Here is a 27,818-nt window from a genome sequence, read left to right on the forward strand (position 1 = left end):
TAAGATACCTGTGTCTCCCTTGTGGGCCTGGATGTTCATAGGTCGAGCATCTGAAATGACTGATGAACTTATTGGCTGGGAACTAGCTGAAAAGTTGGCCTTTTTTTTACAAATGTTGCCATTTCCAGGCAACACCACCGACCGGATGTTGACGAGAAAAGCCTGGAGATTAGTGGGAGATACACTGTGTGTGTGTGTGTGTGTGTGTGTGTGTGTGTGTGTGTGTCAGGAGTGATGGGGTTCGGGGGGGGGGGTCGTTAGATAGAGAGGGGGCTGCACTTGTCAAATAAACTGTGTCAGACGAGCGTCAGGAGGTGCCCTTGCATGCAGGTGCTCTACGGAGCTGCTAAATGGGTACAGCGCCAGCCTGCATGCCTCATTATGCCCAGATGCTGCCAGGGAGTGGGGGCACAAGTACACACACACACACACACACACACACACAGCTCTGGACAGATGTCGGGGTGGCAGAGGTATGCACCAGGATTAGGGCAGGGGTCACATGACTGTGATTAGAGCTGAGAAAACAGATTGGCCTCAACTGCTAAGGGCCTACCGGATTCACCTCAGTGCGATAATGCTGTCTTTGTGTGTGTGTGTGTGTGTGTGTGTGTGTGTGTGTGCATGCTGAATATATTAACTTGGGTAGGAATCACTGTACGCGCTCTGTACGTATGCGGAAGAGAAAGGTACGCTGGAGCTGGGAGCTCGGAGCGCCTGGTGAATGTTGAGACGGAGGACACGGGCTGCTGTTTGTGTCAGTGCAGCTGTTAGTGTTCTGCGCTCCAGTGCCGGCTGATTGGACAGTCTGCTGCTCCGTTTTGTCCCACTGTAGGTTTTTCTAGTGACAGAACTAGGGCAAAAAAGCATGCAATCACTATGTTTAGAAAGTTCATACATTCAGTGCAGCCCGATATTCAATCATTACCATGATCTCAAGTTAAGTGAAAGCTGTGATCCTCCTTTGCAGAACTTTTTAGCATGAAATTTTACTTTATTACAACAGTATGAAACAAAAAGATGCACATTCGACAACATGTTCTTTCATATATTTCAGAAGTGAGGACTGGTTAGCTAGATCTTCCTCTTCTTGTTCATTTTTTATGACTTGCCAGTCTTAGATGGACGCTCATTGCTGTGCTTCTATTGACAGTTTTAGCCTCCATAGTTTTTAGTAGCTACACAATCCATAGATTGGGCAAGTACTTATGTCAACATTTCCAATTTCCTAAGTACCCAACCTGAGCATGTTATAATTATGAACCATGTTATAATTGTTATGTCCAGCTAAACAAACAATCAATGGTCCAGCGGTATGATAAGGTCAGGACAAGAAAGCCAGTTTGATGTTGGCCAATAGTCTGTTTGCTTCCTGCAACATGCCTATTGCATTGTGAATGTTCATACATTTTCCATGCCAATGCATGGACAGACTAACATTATAAGTAAATGAGCAAGTTGTTTTTCTTGGTATTGCTTTGAAACATGAGTCATGTGTTTCATTTTAATCAGTTGTAGATTTGTTTTTTTATTATTATTATTAGGTGTCATTAATATTATTTTAATTTATTTTTTTTTTACTGGCAGAGCTTTTTTTGGTCTTGTCCCCTTACTTGTCTTTTCATTCTGTGATTTGATGCACTTTTTTTTTTTTATCCTTAACTGCATCATAAATTCTCTCTTTTTGAGACATTTTTTGCATGGAATGTATTGCGTTCCATTATGTGAGTAGTAAGACGTATTTATCCTCTTGTAGGTGCTGTTACGGGCGCTGTCCAAGAGAAGGGGGCCGGCCAAAAAAGACTGCCTTAAATAAAGATTTTTTTTTTTTTATTAAATCCAAGACATAGAGGTTTTTCACGTGTGCTACCATTCAAACATCTGTGCTTTCTTTCCATGCCTTCACCTGTGGTTGCATACTGAAACCCTTATATCTTTTTTTTTTTCCTTTGGACTATCAATTGTGAGGAAGAAAAAAGACAATGACCTTTACAAGTGACTCTTTTCACAAGACTCCCCCACAGTTCCTGTGCATCTTTCACTGGATGTCTTTCTAATGGAAACTCTACCTGTTCCGGATTTTCTGTCAATTTTTTTTCAAGTAAGGAGTAGGAATCCTACAGTATCCTACAGATACTCAGACCCTAAACCCTGACCACCGACTGCCCGACAAAAAAACTTTTCACTGGATCCTGCAGGATTTCGGGATTTCAGACCTCTTCATTTCTCTTCTCTCCTTAATTACATAACCCTCCTTCTTTTTAGAAAACCAACATTTGGTTTTGTGGTTTCATTTTGTCAAGCCACTGTTTTTTCCTTCCACACACTGTGAGAGGACGCAAGAGGATGAGTGAGGAAAAGGGTGATTTTTTATTTTTATTTTTTTCGTTCTTACTCCCTGACTCCCTCCAAAGGACTTTTCTAATTGAATGGCTGCAAGACTGAAAATTGTTTTCAAATGAGAACATTATCGTGTACGGAGCCTAGCCTGGCGCATTCCCGAACGCAAACGGAGCCGCGTTCGCTGCCGGAGAAACACACCGGGCCGAGTTAAGTAATTAAATTGTGCACTTGTGACCACACTGATATTCTCTCCACCCGGACAAAGCAGTGAACATGGAACACTTTTTTCCTGCCTCTATTTCTTTTTTTTTGCTCTTCATATTACACCATCAAAATGATGAGGATTGCAAGACTTTTCAAGAAAAACTGAAATAAATAAAAGGCTTTAATTCCTTAGAGCTAGAGCTATGGCCAGTGCACAGTTATGTATGTATATACATATTATATTCAATATCAAATATATATATATATAATTATAATAGCAATGACAACAATATTAATAATAATATATGTTCATGAGACCAGGTCAAAAATGTAAAGATGCATTTGATAATCACCCTTGACTTTCCTTTTTAAACGGCTATTTAAATTTGTCGTAGGCATATGGTAACACTAACTGTAGAGTTGGCGACCCAGTGAAATCTGTTTGTGTACCTGCTGTAAATGCTAGTGCCAGAGGTGTGTTGGCCATTTGGAAGGCAGCGCTGTACTTGTACTTTGAATGTACTTTGTATTCCGTCAGTTTAATTACAATAAATGCTGACGACTGGCTTAATGTTCCGGATCTTAGTTTGTGATTTTTTTTTTTTTTTTTAAGCAAAAAAAGCTAAAAAAAATTTAAAATAAAAAGTCATGAATTCTGCTAGAATGTTTATAATTTTTTGGCCAAATTGTAAAGGAAATGCCATTGACTCGTTGTGTACATGTGAATGGATATCTTCACTTTTTTTTATTTATCTTGAGCACGTTAAGTAATCAAGTAGAATTTTCTCTGGTTGCCGACTGGTGAGGGAAAGAAGGAGCTCATAAATTTCTTGTTCATAAATTATATGAAAATACTGAAAACAAATGCAGTCAATTGCCCTTTGTATGTTGCACCCATGAAATAGGATGTTGATAATAGTATCGTGTTGACTTTGGCGCCCTCATTTCATACTATATGTAGTGAGAACACAGACAGTGAAATCAGGAAAGAGGCACTGAATCTATGATGATGCAAGATTTTGAAACCAAATTGAAAGCGACAGTAATTTCTCTTTTTTACATTGAATCTCTTTCAACACGTTGTGATGGCAATAAAAAAATTAAAAATTTCATTTAAATTTCAACATCATAGCAGCCTCTCTGATCAGAATTTAATGTGAAATCGCTATCAGCGCTTAGTACCATATGTGACTATGCAATTAATTTTTCTTACTGTTGTTTTCTAAAATATGACAGGTCCGTGTTGTTGCATTGTATTCCTGTGTATCTTCACACAAGCAAGAATTCTGAATCATGGTAGGGATCGTGAAGAGCCTGCCAAAGCCCAGCACCACAGATGTAGGAGCGTTAGAAGGAGTTAAGAGCTTGTCTTGTGTAAAGAGAACTCCTTTTATCACAACATATGTTGTCGGCTGGCTCCGTTTACCGATTTACCGCTGTACTTCGCAGAGCTGTCTGTCCAGTTTGCAGTGACTGTCCAGTATTAGAAATATTCCTGGTAGACAAACAACAAAGTTAAGTGCCTTGCTCAGGACGCAATGACAGTAAGTGGGGTTTGAACCTGTGACTCTGTGGCCTTCTCGTTCATAGACATTCCAATGACAAACAAAGCTCTTATATAACTATATCTATACAATTTAGAGCTATTCAGGTCAATACGGCACAGTCCTGCATTTTTTGTTATGCATAATAATTTACTAAATTACCTCTATATTTTTTTCCTTGTTTTTTACTGGCTATCATCATTTTGGTCTAGAACATGAATACAGGAAGCAAGTTAATGTTACATTTTTTTCTTCTGATACCACACACAGACGTGCAAGGAAAGAAAAAACACTGCATCAGTCCGCACATTTACGCTCCGAATAGATGTTTATCGGTTTTATAGGTGAGACACACAAGCCTATTTTAAGCATTTCCAAGCCGCTGCTTCCATTTGGTGCCCCGGAAAAAACACAGTGACTCAGGGCTGCTTAGATAAGCTGAGGTGTTTGTCTCTCCGTTTCCCTCTGACATTGTTTGCAGTAGAACTAAAGGGATTGGCGTTTGAAGGGGAAGGAGGAAAAAAAAAGAAAAGAAAAAAGGACGGAAGCGTCACTGTCATTTGCATATCAGTAGTGTAGATGGCCGAGGAGATGGAGGAGAATGTGACATTTTCATTTTTTTTTGCGTGTGTGTTTTTGAAAAATGTCTCTGTGTTTTCTGAATGTGCTGTCGCATCACACACTTTGCTCTTTATGCTCAAAAATAGCATCGCAGGTGTGTGTGTGCACGCGCGCATGTGTGTGTGTGCGTGTGTAAAGGTGGCAGGGCCGTTACCTCTGTAATCACGCCGCACGTCTCAGGAAACGCAGCTCCGATCTAAGGTTCTAATTCGGGCGTTCTTTGGAAGATGCTGACGACAAGATGAAAGAAGGTTTTGTTGTTCTCTACACACACACACACACACACAGGCAGAGACACATTGCATTGTGCATTTTGTAAATAATGAAGGTGCTGATGTGGGGATGGAGGAAGGTCTGGGAAGATTTGCAGGTTGTGTGTGAGAAAGCAGATTTTTAGGCTGCGTAGGTTCCATATTATTCACATCACACATCCCATTTGTCTGCAACTGTTTGTGTGCGTGTGTGTGTGAATCTCATCATGGAAGCACCACTGCTCTTAATTAAATCATTGGTTTGGGCTTAATTATCACCATGGTAAGCAGCGCTGTGCACTAGAGGCAGGGCCTGCCCCGGGTTCTTCATTCTCTCACACGCGCGCCAACACACACATTGAAATGTGTTTGTGGTGTTAATAAAACCAGCGCCCCAGCCCTCCACATCTCCCACAGTCCCTCTCCTAATCAGTCTTCACTTCCCTGGGCAGAATGAGCTGAGCAGAGGTCTGTGTGCGTTGTGTGTGTCTTTTCCTGGCTCGCGTTATAAAGCGGGGTTAGCTTGTGTAAGAGGGTGTTGTTTTTCTCTGTAAGTCGTACCACACACACACACACACACACACACGCCTTGGCGGTGCACATGAAAGGCAGGCGGCAGGACAGACCTGTTGTGATTTGGGCTACGTTGTCGCCGGACAGTGGAGGATTGGTAAAGCCGGGGCGGAGGAGCTGAAATCCATTTTCGACGCGCCAGCTGCTGCCTGACGGCTACGAGACCTGGGGTTGTGATATACTGTACCACACACACACACACACGTCCTCTCTCTGCATAGCCACAAACACAAACAGTAACTAAAGTACTTCTCGGTGCATGGCTATACGGTACGTGTTTGTGTGTCATTGGGTGTCTGTTATTTTTTGGAGTGTGTATGTGTGTGCATGACAGTTACTTTTTGGAGTGTGTATGTGTGTGCATCACGGTTACTTTTTGGAGTGTGTATGTGTGTGCATGATGGTTTTGCCTCCCTGTGGCTTGCCAGTGTGTTGAACAGGCGGCCAGTGCTTTCGGACAGATGGTGAGAGGCTGGCCAAAAAGCGAACCAGTACCTGTTACTATCAAATCCATCACACACACACACACACACACACAAATCATCTACCAACAATCAGAGCCGTAGCTCACAAATATAAAAGAAAGAAGACCCCCGTCCACAGGCTCCAGCACCGGCGCCCTTAATTAGGCGGTGGAGGACATGCCTGATTCAGAAAAAGATCCTGCTCCCCCAAATCCCATTAGCGGCCCGTTTAGCGTGGTGTGGCGGGGCCATGGGCCGGGCACCAGGGTTGGCAGGCCCCGGCAGAGGGAAGTGCTGGGCGAACAGAGGCTGCTCATTATAACGCCACGCCGCGGTGCCAACGCCGGCGCGCCCAGTGCTGCCAGCTCTCAGGATAATCCCTCCATCGCCCATCCGTCCATTCATCCCTTCATCCGTCCATACACACCTACAGCTTCCCCGTCCTCCGTTTCCCCTTAGGCCAGGATGGTGGGAAAAAAAAAACATGTAAAAAGAAGAGGCAAATACACCAAATTAATTTGAAACGGGTGCAGCGGGGCTCTTCTACCGTGCTTTTTCCTGTTGTTAGCATAGCACCAGCTAATCCACGCTTATTAGCGGCCCGGCGATGGCGCCTGTGCGCTCTGAGGATTAGTGTTTGCTTGTCTCCCTCGCCGCGTTGTGTTCTTTTTCAGCCCCGAGCGAGTCAGGAGGGAGGGCTATTAATGGCACGGGCCGCGGCGGGGGGTTCTGACACCGGGTACGGTTACACTCGCGGCCCCGCCGGACTGGGTTTAGCGGCCAACGCTGGTGTGGAGCTGAATGCACAATGAGGGCTGCGCCGCTCACATTAAAACACACAGAGTCTGTCTTTTCCACTTTCCCTTCCCTCGCCGGCTCTCCCCTTCCTCGCAGGCTCCTCTTCTCTGGCTCTATCTTGTCCCTTTATCGTCCCCTCGCACACATGCACAGACACTGGCGGAGGTCATTGTAAGTCGCTTTGGATAAAAGCGTCTGCCAAATAAAGTAAAGTAAAGTAAAGTAAAGTACGGGCGTAGGCCCTCAATTAACCCTCGACTGCGCAACTAACGAAGACCAAAGGATGGAAAAAAAGACACAGCGATTTCCATATCCCATACATGTACAAAAAAACAAACAGAAGGGAAGATAGTAAAACAATGACTGATGTACATTCAGAAATAATTTTGGGTTTTTCCTAAGTGAAAGTGAAGTGATTGTGATACACCACGAAACGTGTCCTCTGCATTCAGTGCACCGGGATTCGAACCGGCAACCTTTTGATTACAGGGGCCGCTTCCTTAACCACTAGGCCACCACTTACCCCGGTAGCATGCATATAAATGCTTTGTTGCATCTAAATGCTTTTTTTGCATTTGTTGCATCCAAATGCTTTGCTGTTTTGCAGTTTGATAATGCGCAATGTAATGAAAACAACAGGCTTCAAGTGCTAGTAATTGTTCACATTCAAACGTGTGTGTGTGTGTTTTTGTGTGTGTGCAAATTTCCCTTTGCCGCAAAATGTTGATTAGTGCCATGACACATTGCCTTAAAAGCATGTTTGTGATTTCTTGTAAATTCAGTCACACGGCCGAGATGAAGTGACAATACCATTTTTTTTTCGTACATGGCCTCTGTCGCCGGGCAGTTAGTCAGTGGAACGACTGTGAAGTTCTTGACAAACGGGTTGTGCTGCAAGGTACCTCCGCGGTAAAGCTTTCAACAGGCTCCTCAGGAGTGACATCATCCTCGCCCTGCTTAATAATGTGCTTTTGTTCACAGCACATCAACCTGAACTTAAACACGCATTATTACGCATTGGCATCCACGTTTTCTTCTGTACAACAAAATGCTGAGAGCGTTGTGTTCTTTTTCTTAAGTCAGTTGAGATAATAATCTGAAAACACTTGTACTGTGAACACTATTCCCATCATACCTCATTAACCAGTCAGAAGAAGGCACAATGCATGAGTGTTTGTGTCCATTGATGTGTGAGCCCTTCCATATTAACTTGACTCAAAATCTGAACATCTTTTCACCATAGAATCCATTCAGGGCCACCTAACCAAAAACCTCCGGCCAATCACAATCATGCATTTAGCACAACTGTACCCATCATGTCCTTCCAACAGCAGAAAAGGCACATTGAGCCCAGTGACATTGTCCATTGTGTGTTGTGTATGTGAGTGTGTGGGTGTTTAGTTTTATTTTTGGAAGGAGAACCTCTCTCCAGCCAGGGGGTTGATCACTTTCTGCCCCAGTTATACAGGAATGGCCTGGTATGGCCTTTGCACACACACACACACACACACACACACACAGACACACACACACAGACACTAACATACACACTTTCTGCCCCTGGCACTCATTATTCTATGACATAAACAGTGGTGGCCCCCTGAGAATACCAGCCTTTCCCTAGGGAGACTGTGGCCATACGAGCTGATTCAGGATCAGAGCTCTCTCTCATCTCACTTCACACTGGAACCATTATTATACTCAACGCTCCAGCTGTTTCAGCCTCCCAACCTGTCAATTTTACGCACGTGGATGAACATTTGGGGACATTTATCCCAGTTCCTCCGGATTTAGTCTCACAATGGGGTACAGAACAGTGTGCTTAATGTAGTTGATGATGGTCTTTTATTGCTCCTCTGACAGCGGTGGCAAATACACATGCCGAACCTAGACTGATGCTCATGCTAACGAGTCCGTCCCCGTGGTGCAAGGTCTGGTTAGAATGCACAGCGTTCACACTTTAAACGCAGTCGGTGGAGATGGTGAGGGGCGAGACGGCCCCGGAGGGCCTGCATGGAGTGAGTGTGTAATCGTGCACAAGTCTGTCATTTTCCCACTGTGTTCATCATCACGCTGCATTGTGTTGGTGTATGTGTGTGTGTGTCTGTGTGTGTATGAGGGGAAAAGTCTGATTCTGTCACATAATATTCTATAAAACATTATGAGATACAGTTTGTGTGTGCAGATTTATGTAAAATGGGTGTATGTGTGTGTAAGATCATATCTGGAGGATGTGGTTTATATCCCTGTGCACATGATAAATGCTAAAATCCTGGTTACAGAGGGCTCAGTGTTTCCCATCATGATCTGTGCATTGTGGGAAACCTGCGTCTTGTCTACTAAACAATTCAAACATAAATCCACTCCAGAAGAGAGATGGTTTCATTTCTTCCATTCTTTGTGTTTGTGTTACCATTGCAAAGATGAAACCATATATGATGTGTGCATGCAATGATATCCTGTCGGCATCCTTGGGAAAAGAGACCAAGGGTCTGAAATCAGGACGTCATTTCAATTTACAAACACTAGATGGAACTGGATAAAACCCCAGTAAACATAATCCATGTGTCAAGGAGCGAAGGTGTGTGTGTCTGGAAGTGCGAGTGTGTGTTTGTTGCATTTGTGAGTACATTTGTGTGAGTGTGTGTGAAAGGGAGATCGGATCCTGCCGTGGAGTCGTGTGGTGAGAACACTGGTCTTTCAGTGGGCACAGCCTGAGGGGACAGAAACACAGAGACGATCCCACAGAGGACACTGTCACAGAGGGACATCCCTACTGTGCATCTGTGCGTGTGTGTGTGTGTGTGAGAGACAGAGGGGTAATTAGCCTCACAGCAGTCCTGTTTCTCTGGCCTTCAGACCACAGTGGCTACTCCTCCTCTCTCATCCCTCCATCTTTCTGGCACTCATCCGCCACTCCCCGCTGTCACATTGCACTGTTCTTCATCCATCATGCCTGCTGTCTCCATCCATCCTTCTCGCCCCACTCTCATTCTGTCCATCCCACCCCTCTGCATCCCCATGAGCTCCCATCCCTTTGTGGTATTAGTTCATTCTAACACATATTTTAAGTATGAAAGTGAAGTGATTGTCACTTTCATACACAGCACAGCACACGGTGACACAACTAAATGTGTCCCCTGCTTTTAACCATCACACTTGGTGAGCAGTGGGCAGCCATGACAGGCGCTTTGCACAGTGGCACCTTGGCAGATCGGGATTCGATCTGGCAACCTTCTGATTACGAAACCTCTTCTTGAAATGCTAGGCCACCACTTCTGTCCTATTTTTGGCATAGTGACCCAAGTTAGTAACGATTATGACATGGAAGACACCGTCAGGGAACCATGGTCTATGGTGTGTGTATTTATAATCATGACTGGGATGTAACAGAACACAATCCTGTTTTTAAAGAACTGTAATCCATCTTTTAGTCCATCTTCTTCAGGCAAACCTTCCATGTAACGATCTGCTGATGTGAGATGAATCTGTGTACCTGTCTGAATGACCAGGTAGCAAGCAGAGAGGTTGAATCAGATGTTTCTCCAGGCCTGGGGCTGGTGAACCCAGTCTATGCCAGCAGCAGACACTCCAGTAGCTCTAAAGGAGAGTTCAGGTGCTGGTGCCAGGCGAATAGTTATGAAATGCATATGTCTCATAGTGCAATGCTCTTCAGTTCCCTTCCGTCCTTGAACACTGTGCTGAATTGGAATGCTTGTTAAGATGCAATAGTCTGTAGTCTGCCTGGAACGTGGCCTCACATGAAAAGGTGGAGTGTCCCCACTTATTCCCACAGGGTGCCAAAGCAAGAAATGCCACTTTTTTTTTTTTTTAAAGAGGAAGCACATTCACATTATTAAAAAAAAGGAAGTCGGGAAACCAAAAAAGATTGGGGAATGAAGGCAAAAAAATGATTCTTTCTTTCTTTCTTTCTTTCTTGCCTTAAGGTTTTGTTTTTCTCTTTCTAATCTGCCATGCGAGAGAATTAAAGCCTGAAGCCCCAGTGTTATCATTGTCGGAGAGAGGGAGTGAATGGGCTCATGTTTAATTATGAATCAAACAGCCACCACTGCCTGACATTTCCTGTATTTCACCTAAAGAAAAAAAAATCTTATGATTCTCTTTCTGCGGGTTGTTTTTTATGTTTTTTTTTTTCCTTCTTATTGAAAATATGGACAGAGAGAGTTACTCTCGCTCTTCTCATGGTTCGTTTCTTTTGTCATTACTGCGGAACAGGTAAAAGTTTTTTGATTCAACTTTTTTTCTTTGGCATTAGAACATTCTTCCTCAGCCCCTTTACACTACGTAGTGCAATAAAAAATAAATAGAATGTAACATTCCCTGTGTTGCTCGCACACTTCCTGGCTTACGGTGATGGCTGACACACATGGGTGTTAGGTGCCTGATGCACTTACAGTTGGGTGGGAGCCGAGCACGAGGAGGGAGATGAATCCTCGCATCATTACACGTGAATCCTGGTCGTTCCAGTGTTAGCGACAGTCAAAAGTTTGAGCTTTTCTTTCACACTCACACACTAGCGCAGCATGTTAAACTAGTATAACCCTTTAGATTGAAAAGCACTGGGGTAAAAAAAAAAAAAAAGGTTTAGCTTGCATGTACACAGATTGTACATATCACAGCCATTTGACAACATTTGAACTTATATATGAATACAACAGAAAACATGCATGAAATCGAGGCAACAGTCTATGCTAGCATCCTGAATAATATTATGTTAATGATGTGACCTTTACAGCATTCATTTCAGAAAGAAAGAAAAAGTGAGAGGAAATATGTAAAGGAAAGTAATCCCAGCTGAAAAAAAACAGTAATAAAAAAAGCGTAATGCTGGTATCCGGTCTTCCGAAATGTATATTGCATTTTACAGACCTAAACGTTGATTATCTAAAATAGAATAAATAGGAATAAGTTATATCAGATAGCACAGAAGACTGTAGAGGGAAGGATCTATGCTAGCGTACTGTTTAATAAATACGAAATTACTGAGTTAATGAAGCATCATCTACATTTACATCTACACTCTGACATGCTAATAGAAAGAAAGCACGAAAGAAAGAAGCTATTTGTTAAATTTTGCTATAATGCTGTTGCATAATGCTAGCCTATCTGTCTTAGCTAGTAGAACATAATGAGAATAAAATAAAGACTGGTCAAAAAAGGCGGTCTTGCTGTTATGAGCAGTGCAAAAGTATACACTGAGCTGGAAAAAATTATATATATATATATATATATATTTTTTTTTTTTCAACTGCTAATGTTGTTTGCATGCTTGCACAAATACAGACGGTGAGCTGCAACAGCCCACCATTGACACCAAAGGAAAAAAAAAATGCTGTGTGACTGTAATTTAGAGAGCAGATGTGGACTCCAGCATTTCTCTGATGGACTATCATTACCTGAGTATTACTTAAACAGCCTCATAATCCATTTCACCTAATCCCTCTAAAGGAAATTTCCATCTTCCCCGCTTCTAACATTTTATGGAAGAATGCATTGCAGAAGAATGTAGAGCTTGAACTGTTGTATTAGTATTGTAGTATTTATAATAGCATTGCCCGTTGCCGCAGGTAAAGACATTAAGACCTGTGGAGAGAATTTGAAGTCTAGCGTCAGCTTTGAAAAAAATGACACCCGTGGTCCAGCTGTTTTCTCGTGTTGCTGCTGTGCACCATCATTATAACAGCAGTCAGGTAAGCAGCAGACGCTAGTCATTTTATGTAACACAAGAGGCCCTAATTTCAAGCTTTTACTAGGCCCTGATGTTATCAAAAATCTGACTGTGAACGGATCCGAAATTTTCAGGTTGAAAATTTGGGCCGCAACTGGCCATGTTACAATAAACTGATCTCACACTGGCGAAGGTCTATGTAAAGTCGGAACAATGAATGAATGAATTAGTCAAGTGTCTTCCATTCAAACTAGCTACGCAAGGTGCTTACCTTTATGAACTATATAAACAATTTGAAAAATGAATACAAATTTGAATACAATATAATTTTTTAACACAAAATGAAATAAGATGCAAACATTATTTGGAGAATTTCAAACCGTATAATTTGCATTCAAATCTCTTAGAGATTTGTTTTGTAGAACATTCTGTTGGATGAGTGACGTTTCACAGATTGCAGTAATAAGATCTTGTGTCTTTTTATTTCATGCCATTTCATGCTGCTTTCAGGCTTTTCCCTTTGTCCGTGTCCACTCTGAAGGATCAATCTAAAACCCTGTTTATTTTATTTGGCAATATCGATTGCTAGTTGGGACTGCAGTATGGCCTCTTCATATTTACCGTATGGGACGTGTTACAGTCGCTGTGTTATTTATTCAGATGTATCTTTCAAAACATATTTTGACCTGGCGCATTTGACACAGTACTGCAATGTGTAGTGTGTATAGATGCCTGCTGTTCATTTCAGGGCTTTTTTTTTTTTTTTTTTTTTAAACCGGGAGCTTTTGGCCACGCACTGCGTGTTTCAGACCTGTGTGCATATGACATTTTATTGTATTATCTTTTCAGCACTGTGTTTTCTGTTATTGTGTGCAGTCCGACACTGATGACGTGTATCAAACTGATTTAAATCTCGAAATCCTTCTAGGCAATTCTAGGCATTTGATGTGTGTTCAGCTTATACCTTCATATGTGTGATCAGATAATCCTGTCAAACTCTCACGTTCAGTCACACTCACACACACATACACACACATTAACCTTCCATACCTATGTATGGGAAGAAATGCACACACACACACACACACACGCAGTCTTCATCAGCAGAGACCATCTGTATTGAGTCAGTTTTGTGAGGCACTTGGCAGCTGATGAGAGAGGGTGAGACTGCTGTGGACAGGGCTGCCAAATCTATACTCCGCTAAAACTCAGGGAATGCTGGGATATTTTATGGCCTCAGAGCTTCTGTACCTGCCTGATAACAGAGACAAGTTCGACCCGAAGAACACACTCCACTCCTAACGTATGCCTGCCCTCCTTCTATGTGTGTGTGTGTGTGTGTGTCTGTGTGTTTCTGTCCAATACGGAGATGGGCAAGTATTTTCAGTTTGAGAGAGTAAGCATATGGTCTCTCTCTAAACAAGATGTTCAGTGGCCCTGTGTTTTGCATTCTAAATGAGTGAGTGCAATGAAGGATCTCACACACACACACACACACACACACACACACACACAAACACACACGCACACACACACAAAACATTCACAAAGAGCTAAAACACGGCAATATGATGCAGGAGCACATTCACAATTTATTTGAAAGGGATTGTGTTGGATGGCTCACTTTCCTCTCTAGCACTCGTCACAGCAGACTGACATGATCAGCCTGTGACCTTTGAACCTCTGCGGCGCACGGCAAAAAAAAGTGTGACAGAGACAGGCAGAAGTGTTTAAGTTAGCAGCGGCAGTCGAGCTGCATCCATCATTTCTTACTCCTCTGTTTATTCCACCCCCCCATCTCCAACTCTCTCTCTGTGTGCCCGTCAGTTGTTTCGACAGTGTGTGTGTGTGTGTGTGTGTGTGTGTGTGTGAATCTGTGTCACTTCTCACGATGCTGCTACTGATGTGCAGATGGCGTGTAGTTTTTGTGGAAATAAGATTACTTAAATCGCAGTGCAATTAACATTTTTTTTCTTTTACCGTATTAATTTCCTGCTCATGACGAAACATTGAACATCAGTCCATTCCAAACGCACCTGTCTAATTCAACAGCTCTGCATAGTTTTAAAGGGATTTGTGCCCTTTTACTGTCCAGTCTAGGTGGTGGTTTCTTATGAGACATAAACAAGATACCAAAAGGGTGTCTGATGGAGCCATGTTGAGTGTGCAGAAGGTGATGAGAGGGTTGAGAGATGGTGCACAAGAGCAATCATGCACAGGTACCCCCCCTTCCCCCCACCACCACCGCCGCCACCTCCAATCAGAAGAAGTGTCTGAGAGGGGGTCTGAATTTACAGGGGTTTCCGTCTTTGCACCTCCCCACCGAGACTGTGCAGCTGTGGGGTGTGTGTACTTGAGTCAGATTGCTCTGTGTATGTGTGTGTGTGTGTCAGTTTTAATGTTTTTTCCCTCTGCCTTTATGAGTGTGAGCTTGTGCCTTTCCGTGATGCCGGTGTGCAGTAACCTCACTGCAAACTGCAGCCTTACGGCTGCTAACGGTCGTAGGTTTAATGGTGAGGCAGGGCTGTGTGGCCCGTGCTGTGAGTCTGCTTACAACTTGCAGCACCCGAGGAGACAAACGCATACACACCGAAGCACCACTCAAGCAAACAAACCCGTACATTATACATTACTTTATCTGTGGGTTCATAATATCCGGGGGAGGGGATCCATATTTCATTCCTAACATGTAATACATTGGTAATGCATATTTGCTATGCCTGAACCATAGTCCATCCATTCTCCCGCTCATTCGACCTTTCTTACAACCCTACTTATCTGCTTTAGGGCCATGGGGGGGTGCTGAAACTATATAGTGGCATCTCCCTTGGACAGGGCCTCAGGCAAAAGGACCCAGCATCGAACCAAACCAGGCCAGCGCCACGGTTTTATACTTGAGGGATATTAATTAGCATATATTATAGTTGGTCTAACATAACATAAATAACATAAAAATATGATTAAGAAAATTATATATGCTGAACTGGTTCAAGAACTGGAACTACAGCTTGCAGTAGTTTGCAGTAGTTTGTAGATGGTCACTTCTTCAGTAGCACTGGCAAATACTCCGTGTCATCATCTTTCTTCAATTATAAAGCGTAACGTGCAGTAGTCTCAGATTACTGGTTGTAAATTAAGGACATAATCAGCCGTTCTGGGGGACCCCCTTTCATCTCAGGGCCCTAGGCAATTGGTTTTTAGGACTGAAATATTTGAATTTGCTTTTGGTATGTGAATACATATGTATATATACTAATAGTCTCTTTTTTTATTGACTGTATTTTGAGACTATAAGAAAAAAAAAAAAAAGCACCACAAAGTCAGGGTCGGTGACAAGTCAAACAAATGCGGTAATGCGTTCAGGCACATGCAGAGCGAGTGAGTGTCGGCGCACTGCAGGTTACTTCTATACGTGTGTGTGTAAAGACGCAGCACGCTTAAAACCACATCTCTGGAGCATATGGCTGCACGCTCCGTCAGGAGGGACAGAATGACCTCATATAGCGAGCATTGCCACACCATCCCCGCTCAGCGTCCATCTCTCCACAGGCCCGCTCCTCATGTCCCCCTCCCCCTTCCTTCCTACCCTCGGTCTCTCTTACAGGGACTCCATGTATTGCTCCGGTCTCTCTGGACCTCCAGCGCCTGTGTCCTTGTAAAATGACACAGTGACCAGTCCTGTGGTCAGCACTGTCCCGTTGCTCCTCACCTCTGCAGGGTGTGCAAATACACTTGCTCTTTGTTTCTTGTGACGAGGCGCTGGCCTGTCCCCTTTCCGACCCCTCATGGGGACAGGTGCATAGCACTCATGCTAGAGCGTACCGATGGGTATTTAAAAGAATCGTCCCGTCTGCTAATCAGCTTCCTGTCTCCGCCAGGCCCCGAAAAGCATCCTGGGAAATGGCGTGGACGAGTGCCGGCGGGCAAGCAGCTCCATCATAAATTCATTCACTTTTGTGGCATAATTGAATTTTTCCTCCAAGGAGGTCCAGCGGGAAGAGGCAGGGAAATTGGTACCCTAAAAAGTGTCAGGTCCTCTATGGGAGAGTTCTTCCTCCTTTTTCTTCCTCCTATGCTTATTTCTTCCTACCTCACTTCTACTCATCCATAAATAATTGAATCATTATGCATAGAAGCGGGTATGGATTTGCAGATGGGTCAGATATTGGGCCTACCGAATTTTCCCTTTTTGACTTGTACAAACATTGAGGGTCTGTTTGATAAGTGGATGCCTGGGAAGAGAATAAGGTGTTCCATCTGTACAGCACAATTCATCAATGCTCAGATTGATTCATCATCACCTGCAAACAGCAACGTAGATATTGAGAGAAACCAAATTAAAAGAAAAAAAAAGTTTGGACACAATTAAAATTCACGAACAAACATTGGATAACACCATACATTTCTCTCAAAAAGACACCCATAATTTCCCTTCAGTGGGAAAGATATGTTTTCATTTTGCTTGTTGAATCTGTAAATGTATCATGTGACATTGAGGTCAATTTTTCTTTACATTAATATCCCCCCCCTATTGTTTCTGGACATTGGATCTCAGAGAAAGGGACTGTTATCAATAATGCATTTGAAAGGTATTTTTGAATGCAATAAACTGCAAATAAAACACACCTCTTACACCATAATTATAAACGATTGAAATAATTATAATGGCTGAATAGATGGGTGGATAGATGGACTGGCACCATGTTTAGTCCCTGCATGCGACCATAACTTGTGGGATCGTCTCCAGTTACCCGTGACCCCTGAAGACCCCCTGGCAGAATGTTATTATTCCAACCAAAGTTTCATTAGTATCATGTGATCAAGAACAATCTAATAATGCATATGGCAGTTTGAAAACACAGAAGGTCGGAATGAAAACATTCCGGTCAGGGGTCTCATGGTCTCATGGAAAAAAATACATACGATATCTACATAAACTCTAATACTCAAACTCTTAATATATTATACAAAAACACATAAATTATTTAGTTCAATAAATTCTAAACACATACAAATCATATTTGACAATCTATCTTACACAGCATGTTACACAGCGTAGGTATAAATAATACAATTCATAAACAAACAAATGCATAAAATATTCTTAGTTTCTTTTAAAAATGCAGTGTGAGGGAAAGCTTTATTTTAATATTGCATTAGCTTGGCCTCCATTAGCATGGCCACTAAAGTGTTTGAGAGTGTGTCGTTTGATCTCCTCAGTCCAGTAATCTGCACATTTACACACTTGCACTTCCAGCACTGAGGGGTCACATTCAGTTAGTTTAGAGCTGGGGATTATTTAAAAAAAAAAAAAACGTATTAATTATTATTTTATTTTTTTTGTACCTCATCTGTTTCACCGATAAGCACCGCCTCAGTAGAGCCCATATAATCCCTGTCCACGGTCTGGGCCCACAGCATAATCAAACACTGCACTTGGCTACATATTTAATGGCTTATTTTTTTAAAAAAGGAATTGTGTTGAAACTGTATTATTTATTAGCTGGAGATTTTGGCCAGCTCATTGTGCTCGGTTTTGCCGCAGGCTGCTTTTTGGCTGCTGTTACCTCTGACTGAACGTTTTACACCATTGATATGCAAAGAGGGTCCAGTTCTCCCATTTGTGCACGAACTGACTTTCTATAAACGCTTATTCCATAGCAGGGTTGTGGCTGCCGGAGTCCAGCCCAGGACAACTTGGTGCAAGGCAGGAGCTGATACATGTCATCTTATTTCACACACTTAGCAGAAGGAAGGCGTGGTCGTTGGGGAAGTTGAACTAGTGCCTTCTTGGCCTTCAGTAAAATGTGAAAGACCTTAAGATCTTAAGAAGGATGTCTGACTGACGGAAAGGTTCGACCAGGAGTCTGGATTAATCATGGTTTCACTATCCAACCAAAGTTGTGGGACGCACTGCATCCTACTAGGGTGGAAAAGTCACGGTTGTCCATCTGTCCCAGGAGAGCATGGAAATGGATCGTACAGCACATGTTACAATCTGCCCTGTTTTCTTCATCCTAACTGCCACTGTTGGGTAATTGGAGACTAATATTTGAGACAATCCAGCCTGCCGGGGTTTTTCACCAGATGCATGTGAAAAGCTTCCACTGTATTAATGACTGAATGTCAGCCAGCTACATGGAAACCAATATTTACAAAAAAAACAATAGTAATAATAACCATATTGAACCAATTAGAAGACATAAATGAATGAAATGAAGACAAAGATAATTCACAACATTGCATCAATTGCATTTATTCATTTTTTATTACGTTTTGAGGAAAAGAAGTGCTTTATTCTGGCTAATACAGTAGTTGTGACTTTGAATCAAAGAGATGAAAGAATTAAGTGTTTGATTCTTTGATAAAAGTCAGACCAAAATTCAGAAATATGCATAAATTATATTGACAACTAATGTTCCTACATTTTAATGTTGACCTTCCTAGGCTGTGAATCTATTGTTGCTGTATGTATACCACAAACTCAACCAAACCGCAAGATGATGCAAAGTGGTGGGTGAGTCTCCACCGGCCGGCAATCAGAACGCAGATTAAATGGAAAACGCGTTCATGCTGCCACGCATCCGAAGTCACGTGACACTGTCATTCCCTGGGATGTTCATGGATTACCCTTCATGCCTTGCCAATGTATCCTCCAGTCTAGGCAAAGCCTAACTTGTAACGGTCAAAACATTTCCTAAAAAAGTTCCTTATTTACAAGTTCAACGGAAACAAGAGTGTTCAATAAAGTCCATTTAAAGAAGGAAAACCCGCCTTAATTGTCTATCAGGAAAAGGATTACTGTCAATCCGCTCTGTTTATTCATTTTCTCCAGTATTGATTGTGGAATTTAGCATTGATTCTTTTGGTATGTTGAGTCTAATACAGGTAAAGGTTTTAGCTGGTCGATATACATTAACAAGGAAGCGCTGGGTTTTTGGCAGAACGTGGCCACCTGGCAGGTTCGCCATCGCAACAAGCCTCTATCGACTCCCGTTAGGCACCGTGGCCAAGCTGGGAATTGAATCAAGGGACCAGGACTAATTTTAAAACGTGTCAGTCGATGCATTGATGTCACCCGGAGTACAACAGTCGATGTATTAAAACGGAGATGTGAGGAACAGGAGTGCGACAGCCGCCGGGAGAGGCCATTAGCGCCGCAAATGGACTACATGTCATTTTTGGATTTTTTATTTTTTTTTCGTATGCATTTGCAGAGGTCGGTTTTCTCCTCGCTCCCTTTCTCGGGTTTTCTCCATCCTCCCCTCTTCCCTTGGTCACAACCCCGTTGAATATTGCAGTTCTTGTTTCTTCCACTTCCTTGTTCCCCCTTGAATCCCCCCCCAAGTTTCCCTTCTTTCCATCTCTTCCTCTTCTTTTCCCATCCTCTTTCCAAGCAGCGTGTCGATTAATTAATAGCCGGCTAATTTAATTTCCAAAAAAGTAATAACTTGTTTAAGCATGAATAAAGACTGACAAGGCAAAGTTCTAATCTGCCCAAAGTTTAATTAGACTCGGCAAGGTTTCCACGGCAGCAGATGGGGTCAGAGGAGAGACGAGGAGACGGAAGAAAAAACGAAACGAGAGAATGGAGGAGGGCCGCGGGTGAGAAGGGGGTGTAGGACTCCATCAGCCATGCCTGTCTGCTCCAAACCATCAGAGGGTGGCGGCCGCCGTTCGGGCAGCCCAGGGGGATTGTGGGATAGAGGAGGGCGGCACTGGGAGCTGTTGCTCACCAGCTTCTCTACCTGTCACCCACGGCGACTGGTACTCCAGTGCTTGGGTTGGACAGCCCGTTCCCCTGGCGATTTAAAGGCTCAAGCAGGGCTGAAAATCAATTGGCTGGGAGTATTATGGGATGCACTGAAGTGGCTGAATATATTAGATATCGCTCAGAGTGCCCCCGGGGGATAATGCTGTGTGCCACAGACAAGAGTGCCCGGTACCTCTCAGGCTCTTCACGAACATTGCCTCACACACATAAATCATTATTACTCTGTCTGGGTGTGTGTGTGAATCTATATATGAAGCATGTGCATGAATCCATGTTGTTGTGTGAGCCACTGTCTCTCATTCTGAATTACATAGAATGCGTGTGTCTTTTAGTTGCTGTGTGTGTGTATAGCAGCAATGACGAGTGAATATTCATAGATGAGAGTATTTATGCAGGTTCTTACAGTATTTAAATATACATTTTAACATATACATGCATTTGAAAGCTTTAAATAAAAATATGTGTGTGTCTATTCTATGTGTATGTGTGAAACTAAATTGCAGTTTTACACTGTTTCATGATGTCAGGCCATGTGACTATGTGTATGCACAAGAACACATTAGTGTGTGCATAGTACCAATTGTGTGTAAGTCGTGTGCAATATATTCCAGAGAGAGCATGTGTGCAGTTATATCCAGTTTTATAATTATGTGACTGCAATGTTGTATGAATATGTATAAGCACATCGACAATTTAAAAAGTTTCAAAATACAAGGTCATGTGACTGTGTGTGCATGTGTGCTTGTATGAGAATACATTAGAGCGTGTGTGCATGCCTTCGCACACACAGGTCCTAGGTCAGCCCCAACACACTGTTCTCCACTCGCTGCTCATGCATCAGTATTCATCCATGAGCCTCGGCTCCAGATTAATATAGAAAGTGATTGTATTGTGCCAGTGGTTTATAGTGATAAATGGAATATAATTTCTGCTGGGATAAATGCTGGGTTTTTAGCGGAAAGAACGGAGGAGGGGGTCAGGATGGAAGTGTCACTGCTTGATATGCAGAGCGAGAGCCACTTCTCCTCCGTCATTGTCATTTTAATCAAATCTGCCTGATTGTCTCCCTGATTTTTTAAAATAGGAAAATAAGAGTTAACTTATTTCAGCAGGACAGGTGCGCTTGTCTTCTGCTTCAACGTACAGGACTTTTACATTTTACCTTTTATTACATTAGCATTAACATTTACAAATGTGCAAAGCAAGAACAGAAATAAGATCATGCTCCATACCATTTAATTCAGTTTAAGGTGAAATGATTAAATTTGCACCATATTATTATATATTACATAGTATTTCCGGTAAGAGTATGAAGAGTCACAGTTGGACCAACTCCACAGGTGGACCAACTTAACTTCTGCCCACTTCAGCTTTTCCAGAATGGTCTTCTTTCCAGGGAGATATGGTGACAACATAAAAAAATATTTTTAATTCTTTTAACAGTTTTGAAAAAAAAAAATCACATTTACCTGTTCTGGAGCTGAGCTCATTGCTCCCACAGTTCATGTGGGAGCACAGCTACATATCTTATGTACATATCTAGAGGGCACAGCTACATATCTTACATTTTTCCATGTTCCACCACACTTCATTCAACTCAAGAACCAGGTAATAATGAGTTCAGAGGTTAAATGAAGGTAAACACAGGTAAGGTAAACTGTGCCCGACAAGTGCTTTCCAGGAACAGGAAAAAATATATGTAACACTGGAAGAAGTGTGTATGGATGGATGGGTGGATGGAGTTCAGCATATGCTTTCTTCTTTAATAATTTTCTATCTTTCTATTCTGACACTTACTACCATTGTGTCCCTGAGCACTGGTCCCTGACACTTAACCCTCAGTTGCTACAGGGGGACGGTCCCCCTGGCAGTCTGGATAAGGGTGTCTGGTAATCGCCGTAAACAAAAATTGTAAACATAGCCAACTCAACTCACTCATAATACCAGCAATAAAGGGCAATACCAGCGTTGCTCTTTATGTCTAGACACATCCAGTTTTTGACACATCCAGTAGACTAATGACCACCTTTGTAATGCTGTTGATAAACTGATTTTTTTATGTTTCCAAAAAAATTGAGTTGGAAACATTTTGATATTTTGAATGAAAAGAACAAGTATAAATATTTGATTAAGTTTTTAATGGACAATATAAGATGCCAACAAGTGTCACATTCTTCACAGCAACTCTGATAGAGTATTTGATAACTAACCTGGCTGTCTTGTGCATTTGACAGGTTTACCCTCTTGGGGCTTATAAGAAGGTCTTGATTGATCTGCGTGACAGTGATGCCCACGCCCTAATAGCCTTTCCCCTCTCCTTCATTTTCCGGTGTCAGATTTGCCAATTATTCTGGCCTCAAACCAGAGCCAATTAATCCTCCTGCTTGATTAGAAGCAGCGTGGTCCTCTAGCCAGCCACAGAAATCAGTGATTAATGAGAGAAGCTGCCGCCGAGTGTCCAGGCATGGGGTCAGAATCTAAGCCATCACTTGTTCCTGTCCCCTTCGCTATCTCACAGAGAAACGTTGGAGGCCATGCAGAAATAATTAAGATCATTTTGTTCCATTAAGTGGATGCTGCTTTGCAGCCTCCGGTCCGGAACCCGTATCTTACATTTCCAGGGGTGCTGAGATAACATCAGCCCTCTAACCTACAAGCGCTCGTCAGGCGGTGCAGCCATCATCAAACTAAACCGAGAGCCTGTAATTCTGGGATTATTTATGCAGATTAATGGATAAAGGAGGTTATTATAAAGGCTGCGTTATGCAAGCCTCTTGTGAGTGCTGGAAGCTCTCATGAAAACCTTGGATGTTTTTACATCTTCTGAACTGACAATTTTGCTAATAGGGCCACAGTGTCTTCACACGTTTGCTTCATCTGCAGCTCGCCTGAAAGATGCGTTTGCGGAGGTTACTGTAGAGTGACAGCTGCTTGCGCTTAGCCTACCTCGTCGCACAAAACCCCTGAAGAAATACGGAGGCTCTAAAAAGAGCTTCTCTCTCTTTACTTAACGCAGTACAGCGGAGAAATATGACTTATGATGTGTGACGAGCACCTAATGGCGTGCTTCTTGCCATAGTGGTGTATTTACTTTCTGCGTTGGAATGCAGTTGGCTGAGAGGCATTCTTGGAGTTATGACTTTGATTATACTTCTTCAAATATCATTTAATTATCCTTATAGCTATTGTTGTTATTGTTCTTATGGCGCCACAGCAGATCAACCATCCTTCCCCCCACTCGTTTATCTTCAGCATTTTCCTTTTCTACAAGAACCTCCTGGATGTCTTATTTAGCTGTTCATACATCAGGGTTGCCAAGTCTTGTGCATCTGGCTTGACACCATAATTATCATTTTATTTATTTTTACTGGTCACTCTATACAGGGTGGGCCATTTATATGGATGGGAATGGGAATGGGAATGGTTGGTGATATTAACGTCCTGTTTGTGGCGCATTAATATATGTGAGGGGGCAAAATTTTCAAGATGGGTGGTGACCATAGTGGCCATTTGGAAGTCGGCCATCTTGGATCCAACTTTTTGTTTTTTTCAATAGGAAGAGGGTCATGTGATATCAAATGTATTGGTAATTTCACCAGAAAAACAATGGTGTAACTTTCAGGAGTTATTTACAAGTTTCTGACCACTTATAAAATTTGTTCAATGTCATCAACCATTCCCATTTTATTAAGGTGTATCCATAAAAATGGCCCACCCTGTAGATCAATAGACTACACCAGAGAACATTATTTCTAAAGGACACAGAACAAGTTGTGTGAACAGGATCATGATTTTGTTCTTGCTGATATTGAGTAGTATTAGACCAGTTTGAGTATAATAGCATATCGGCCTGAAATGGAGAACAAAATGCATCACCAGGGTATGGTGCTAATTACAATATTTTGTAAGCGTTATAATTGGTCTGGCCTTTCATTCAGGCCAATATGGTGTGCATTCATTGTATAGCCTTGGTGGAGAAATTACACAGTTAGGTGAGTAAAATCCCATGGGAAGGTTCCTGAGGGAAATTCAGTTTCTAGCAGCAGTATACCGGCATCAAATATTAAATATAAAAAGTAATACGATAAATATAAAAAAATTAAATGTATACAAATGTATACTTGTATACACACTGAGTAATAAAAAATAGTGACGGGATAAAAGTAATATTTAAATATTTATTGACCAGTCATGTGTCCTATTGCACAGTAATGTTTGCTTGTTCCTACTCCTCCCCATCTTCCTCTGTCCCTCGGTTCGTCCTCCTGTCCAACAGTTTGATGGCGTGTATGTGGTGTCCCGTCGGTGAACATGCTGCTCTGGTTGTTTATGACATTGTTCAGAGGGTGCCTGAGATTGTCCATAATCATTTACATTCACAATTACGAGACTTTTTTGCGTAAGTTGTTCCGAAATCCACGTGCAAAAGTGCAGCTGAGCAGGGGTGACTTGACTGCACACACACATACACACACACACACACAGAAGCAGACACGCACCCACAAACACAAGTGGCACACATGAACCAGAATGACTCCCCGCCACAGAACAGAGCAGGGCGATTAATTTCAATTATGCATGGAGAGGAGACATTTTTGGAAGCAGAAGCCTCCCCCATGAGAGCATCACACCCCTTGCCTCCTGCAGCCCAACCCTGGTATCAAAGACTAATCTAATGTCATGCTTAGAGAGGAAAGGTTAGGTTCTGTATGCACACTGATATTTGTGCGTGGAAATTTTGACCTTTTTCGATTAAGCCGTGCTATTTTTTTCCCGCTTTTTTGATCTTGGCTGTAATGCTGCAGTGGCGGTGTATGCATTTGCAATTAGCATTCGTTACGTTGATTGTCTTCTGTGGAAAATGTACTACTTCAATTTAAGGAAAAAGAAAATGCCACTGACGTAGATGTAATTGACCGTGCAATGTAATTGAACTTTAGTCGACTCAGAATTTTTTTCTTTTTTTCGAACCTCCTCCTTTAAATTCTTCCACAGACGACACCAGTAGATTTATGCTTGTTTTCTGAGCGTCAGTAAACAGGTATGACTGGTAAAACATTCAATTAAAGTTATCAGGAGCAGGCGAAACAAGCTGGCACCTCAGCAGACGAAAAGACAAAAGTGAAGTGTCAAACATTAACATTTCGAAGTCTCAGCTGAAACCACAGAACCCCCAGGAACCGTCTGTCAAAACTGTGTTTTTTAGCAGAGTGTGCAAATCAGGCCTTCAAACGCAACTCAACTCAACTTAGTCCTGTGAGTAGTGAACGTCTTCATGCATTAGGAGGGAGAATGGCAGGGGTGGGCGGGGTCACTAGCTGGATGCTGAAAACCCCTGAGAGTGATTCTGACCTGACCCTTCACATGCAGAACTGCTGAGGGCTTCAGAGTGCCTTCGTTGTGTTCTCCCTCCACTTCCTGTCCATCTCAGAATGTGATCAATTCAGCTCCAGAACACTCTCCGGTCCTGCATGGGTTCTGCATAAAAATCTCTAGCCTCTAGGTTAATAAATGACAACACCCTGTCATGATAACCACAAAATTGGTGGATGGGACAGATTTCGGGAGCCTAGGTGTGGTCTTTCCTCAGGTGCTGAAGCATTGCATTCTGACATTTTAATCAACACTGGTTTTAATTAAATGCAACACCGTTTATATAATCTGAATTACTAAGCATTGCTGTTAGAGTATTTACACACATTTTATTATTCTATTTTGAGCAAGCAAAAATAAGTGTGCATGGCAGGGCCAAAAAGCAGTGAATGGAAAAGTAACTTCTATTGACTTTGTAGAGTGTAAAATCTTCGAACGCTTTATTAGTCGCAGTACATGTACGAGAAGATGTATCCTGTATACGTATTTACTTTGACTAGTTCCATGTTCAGGGCTGGGTCCACAAAAATACATTTACTTTTATGGCATTTATCCAACGTCCTTATCCAGAGAGACCTACAATCAGTAGATACAGCAACAGTCAACCTGGAGACAATCAGTGTCTTGATCAGGGACACTTTGAACTTTGTGGTCTTCTGGTTCATAGACTGATGTGTTACCCACTAGGCCACTCCCACAAATGAAAAGAAAAAGAAAAACAGACATTACTTATGCCCTTTAGCTGGTTGAAGCAGCCAGTTACGGAATAATATAGCATTAATAGTCATGTTTGTTTCTTTTGATTGATGTGTCGCTTTATGGATTGAAGAATTTGTGCAGAGCAGACTGCAGACGGGGTGATTGAGATGCAACTGACAAGCTTTTCACTGCTCCGAAGTTTTCATTATTCTCCTGGCAAATATTGAGAAATGAGATGTGGTCGTGGTGGGCGTCGCCATGTTGGTTCATGTTGTTCTTCTCTTCTTTTTCCCAGATCTCAGATCTTTGCCCGATGTGGCCATGACGGGAAACTGTACAAGGGAGTGCACAGAGTTCGGCCACTCAGACGCCTGCTGGATGCCCGGCCAGCCATCGCCAAACCGCTCCAAGAGCACCAAGAACGCACCCAAGCTGTCCACCTTCGTGCCTTACCAAGAGAGAGAGCCCCAGATGACCAATGGCAGTCCAAAACCGGTGGCTGAGGAGTGTGGAGGAGGTGGCGGCAACAGCAAGATGGCCAACATCCGCTTCCTGCCCCCCTACACCAGTGCCTACAGCGCAGGTGGAGAGGCCGGCAAAGACTGTCCCCTGGAGGAGATCCCCCTCAGCCAGTCGGCCGACTACCCCTCCGCCACCACCCCCTCCAGCCAGAGCTCCAAGAGAGAAATCTACCTGTGAGATGGCAGGGAGGGAAGAATGTCTCACCGAAAGCCTCTTCTTCTCCATCACAGTCGCTCACGACCCGCCACCCATCCCTCCATCTGTCCCCTGTGCCTGCTGGCTGCACAGTCCATATATATAAAAAAAAAGGAAAAAACATAAAAACAATAAACAGGACGCAGCCTCATATCTCCCACAATCCCTTGCTGTATTATGAGAATATCCACTGCGAGAGGCTTTAGCGTCCAAATAAAGCTGGACCGAAATAGAAGCGGGATAATAAAATCATGTGTATAAAAAACAACGAAGGAAATACTTGTTTTGAAGGAAGATGAATGTAATGTACTTCGGATAATTTAATGATCGACTCCTCAACTTTCACTCGCTTTTCTGACTATTTGTATTATTATTCTTATTTCTTTTTTAGAATATTGAGAATTTGACAGTTGCGGGGAATAAAAAGCACGTTTGACGTGAACCACTCAGTACCACATAGGTCTATAAATAAGCGCTTGTTCACGGCCACCGAAGTTTTCTTTTAGTTTTTTAGTTTTTTTTTTGGGTTTTTTTTTTGTTCCGTCAAACTGCAAGATCTCCAAAGGTACAATCACAGCCGCCGTGCTTTAAAACAACAAAATAAAAATAAAAAATCAACACAGTGGCTCAATGAAGAGGAGCAAAGACTCAAGCACCTGGCTTTTTAGATACCGTAGAGCTCTTTCATACTGTACAGACATGTAAATAGCACATCAAACGTTTTTTTTTTTTTTTTCGTGCACCATTGGCATTTCCGACCTTGGAGAA

At 42.6% G+C, this 27,818-nt stretch overlaps 1 protein-coding gene across 5 annotated transcripts in view; it reads left to right on the top strand.

Annotated features, from left to right (window-relative positions):
- Positions 1-27,535, top strand: part of LOC114767970 (protocadherin-1-like) — a 155,266-nt gene extending 127,731 nt beyond the window's left edge. For 2 of the 5 annotated variants that reach the window (XM_028959955.1, XM_028959956.1), the window contains exon 5: positions 26,629-27,535. In XM_028959955.1, coding sequence (XP_028815788.1) covers positions 26,629-27,032 — 404 coding nt within the window. In that variant the 3' untranslated portion in view covers positions 27,033-27,535. Of the gene's footprint in view, positions 1-1,756; positions 2,994-26,628 lie in introns of those variants that run through there. The other 3 variants (XM_028959958.1, XM_028959959.1, XM_028959960.1) reach the window with 3 other exon arrangements.
- Positions 27,536-27,818: the final 283 nt, after the last annotated feature.

Source organism: Denticeps clupeoides, chromosome 18 (assembly GCF_900700375.1).
Source record: "Denticeps clupeoides chromosome 18, fDenClu1.1, whole genome shotgun sequence".
NCBI lineage: Eukaryota > Metazoa > Chordata > Actinopteri > Clupeiformes > Denticipitidae > Denticeps > Denticeps clupeoides.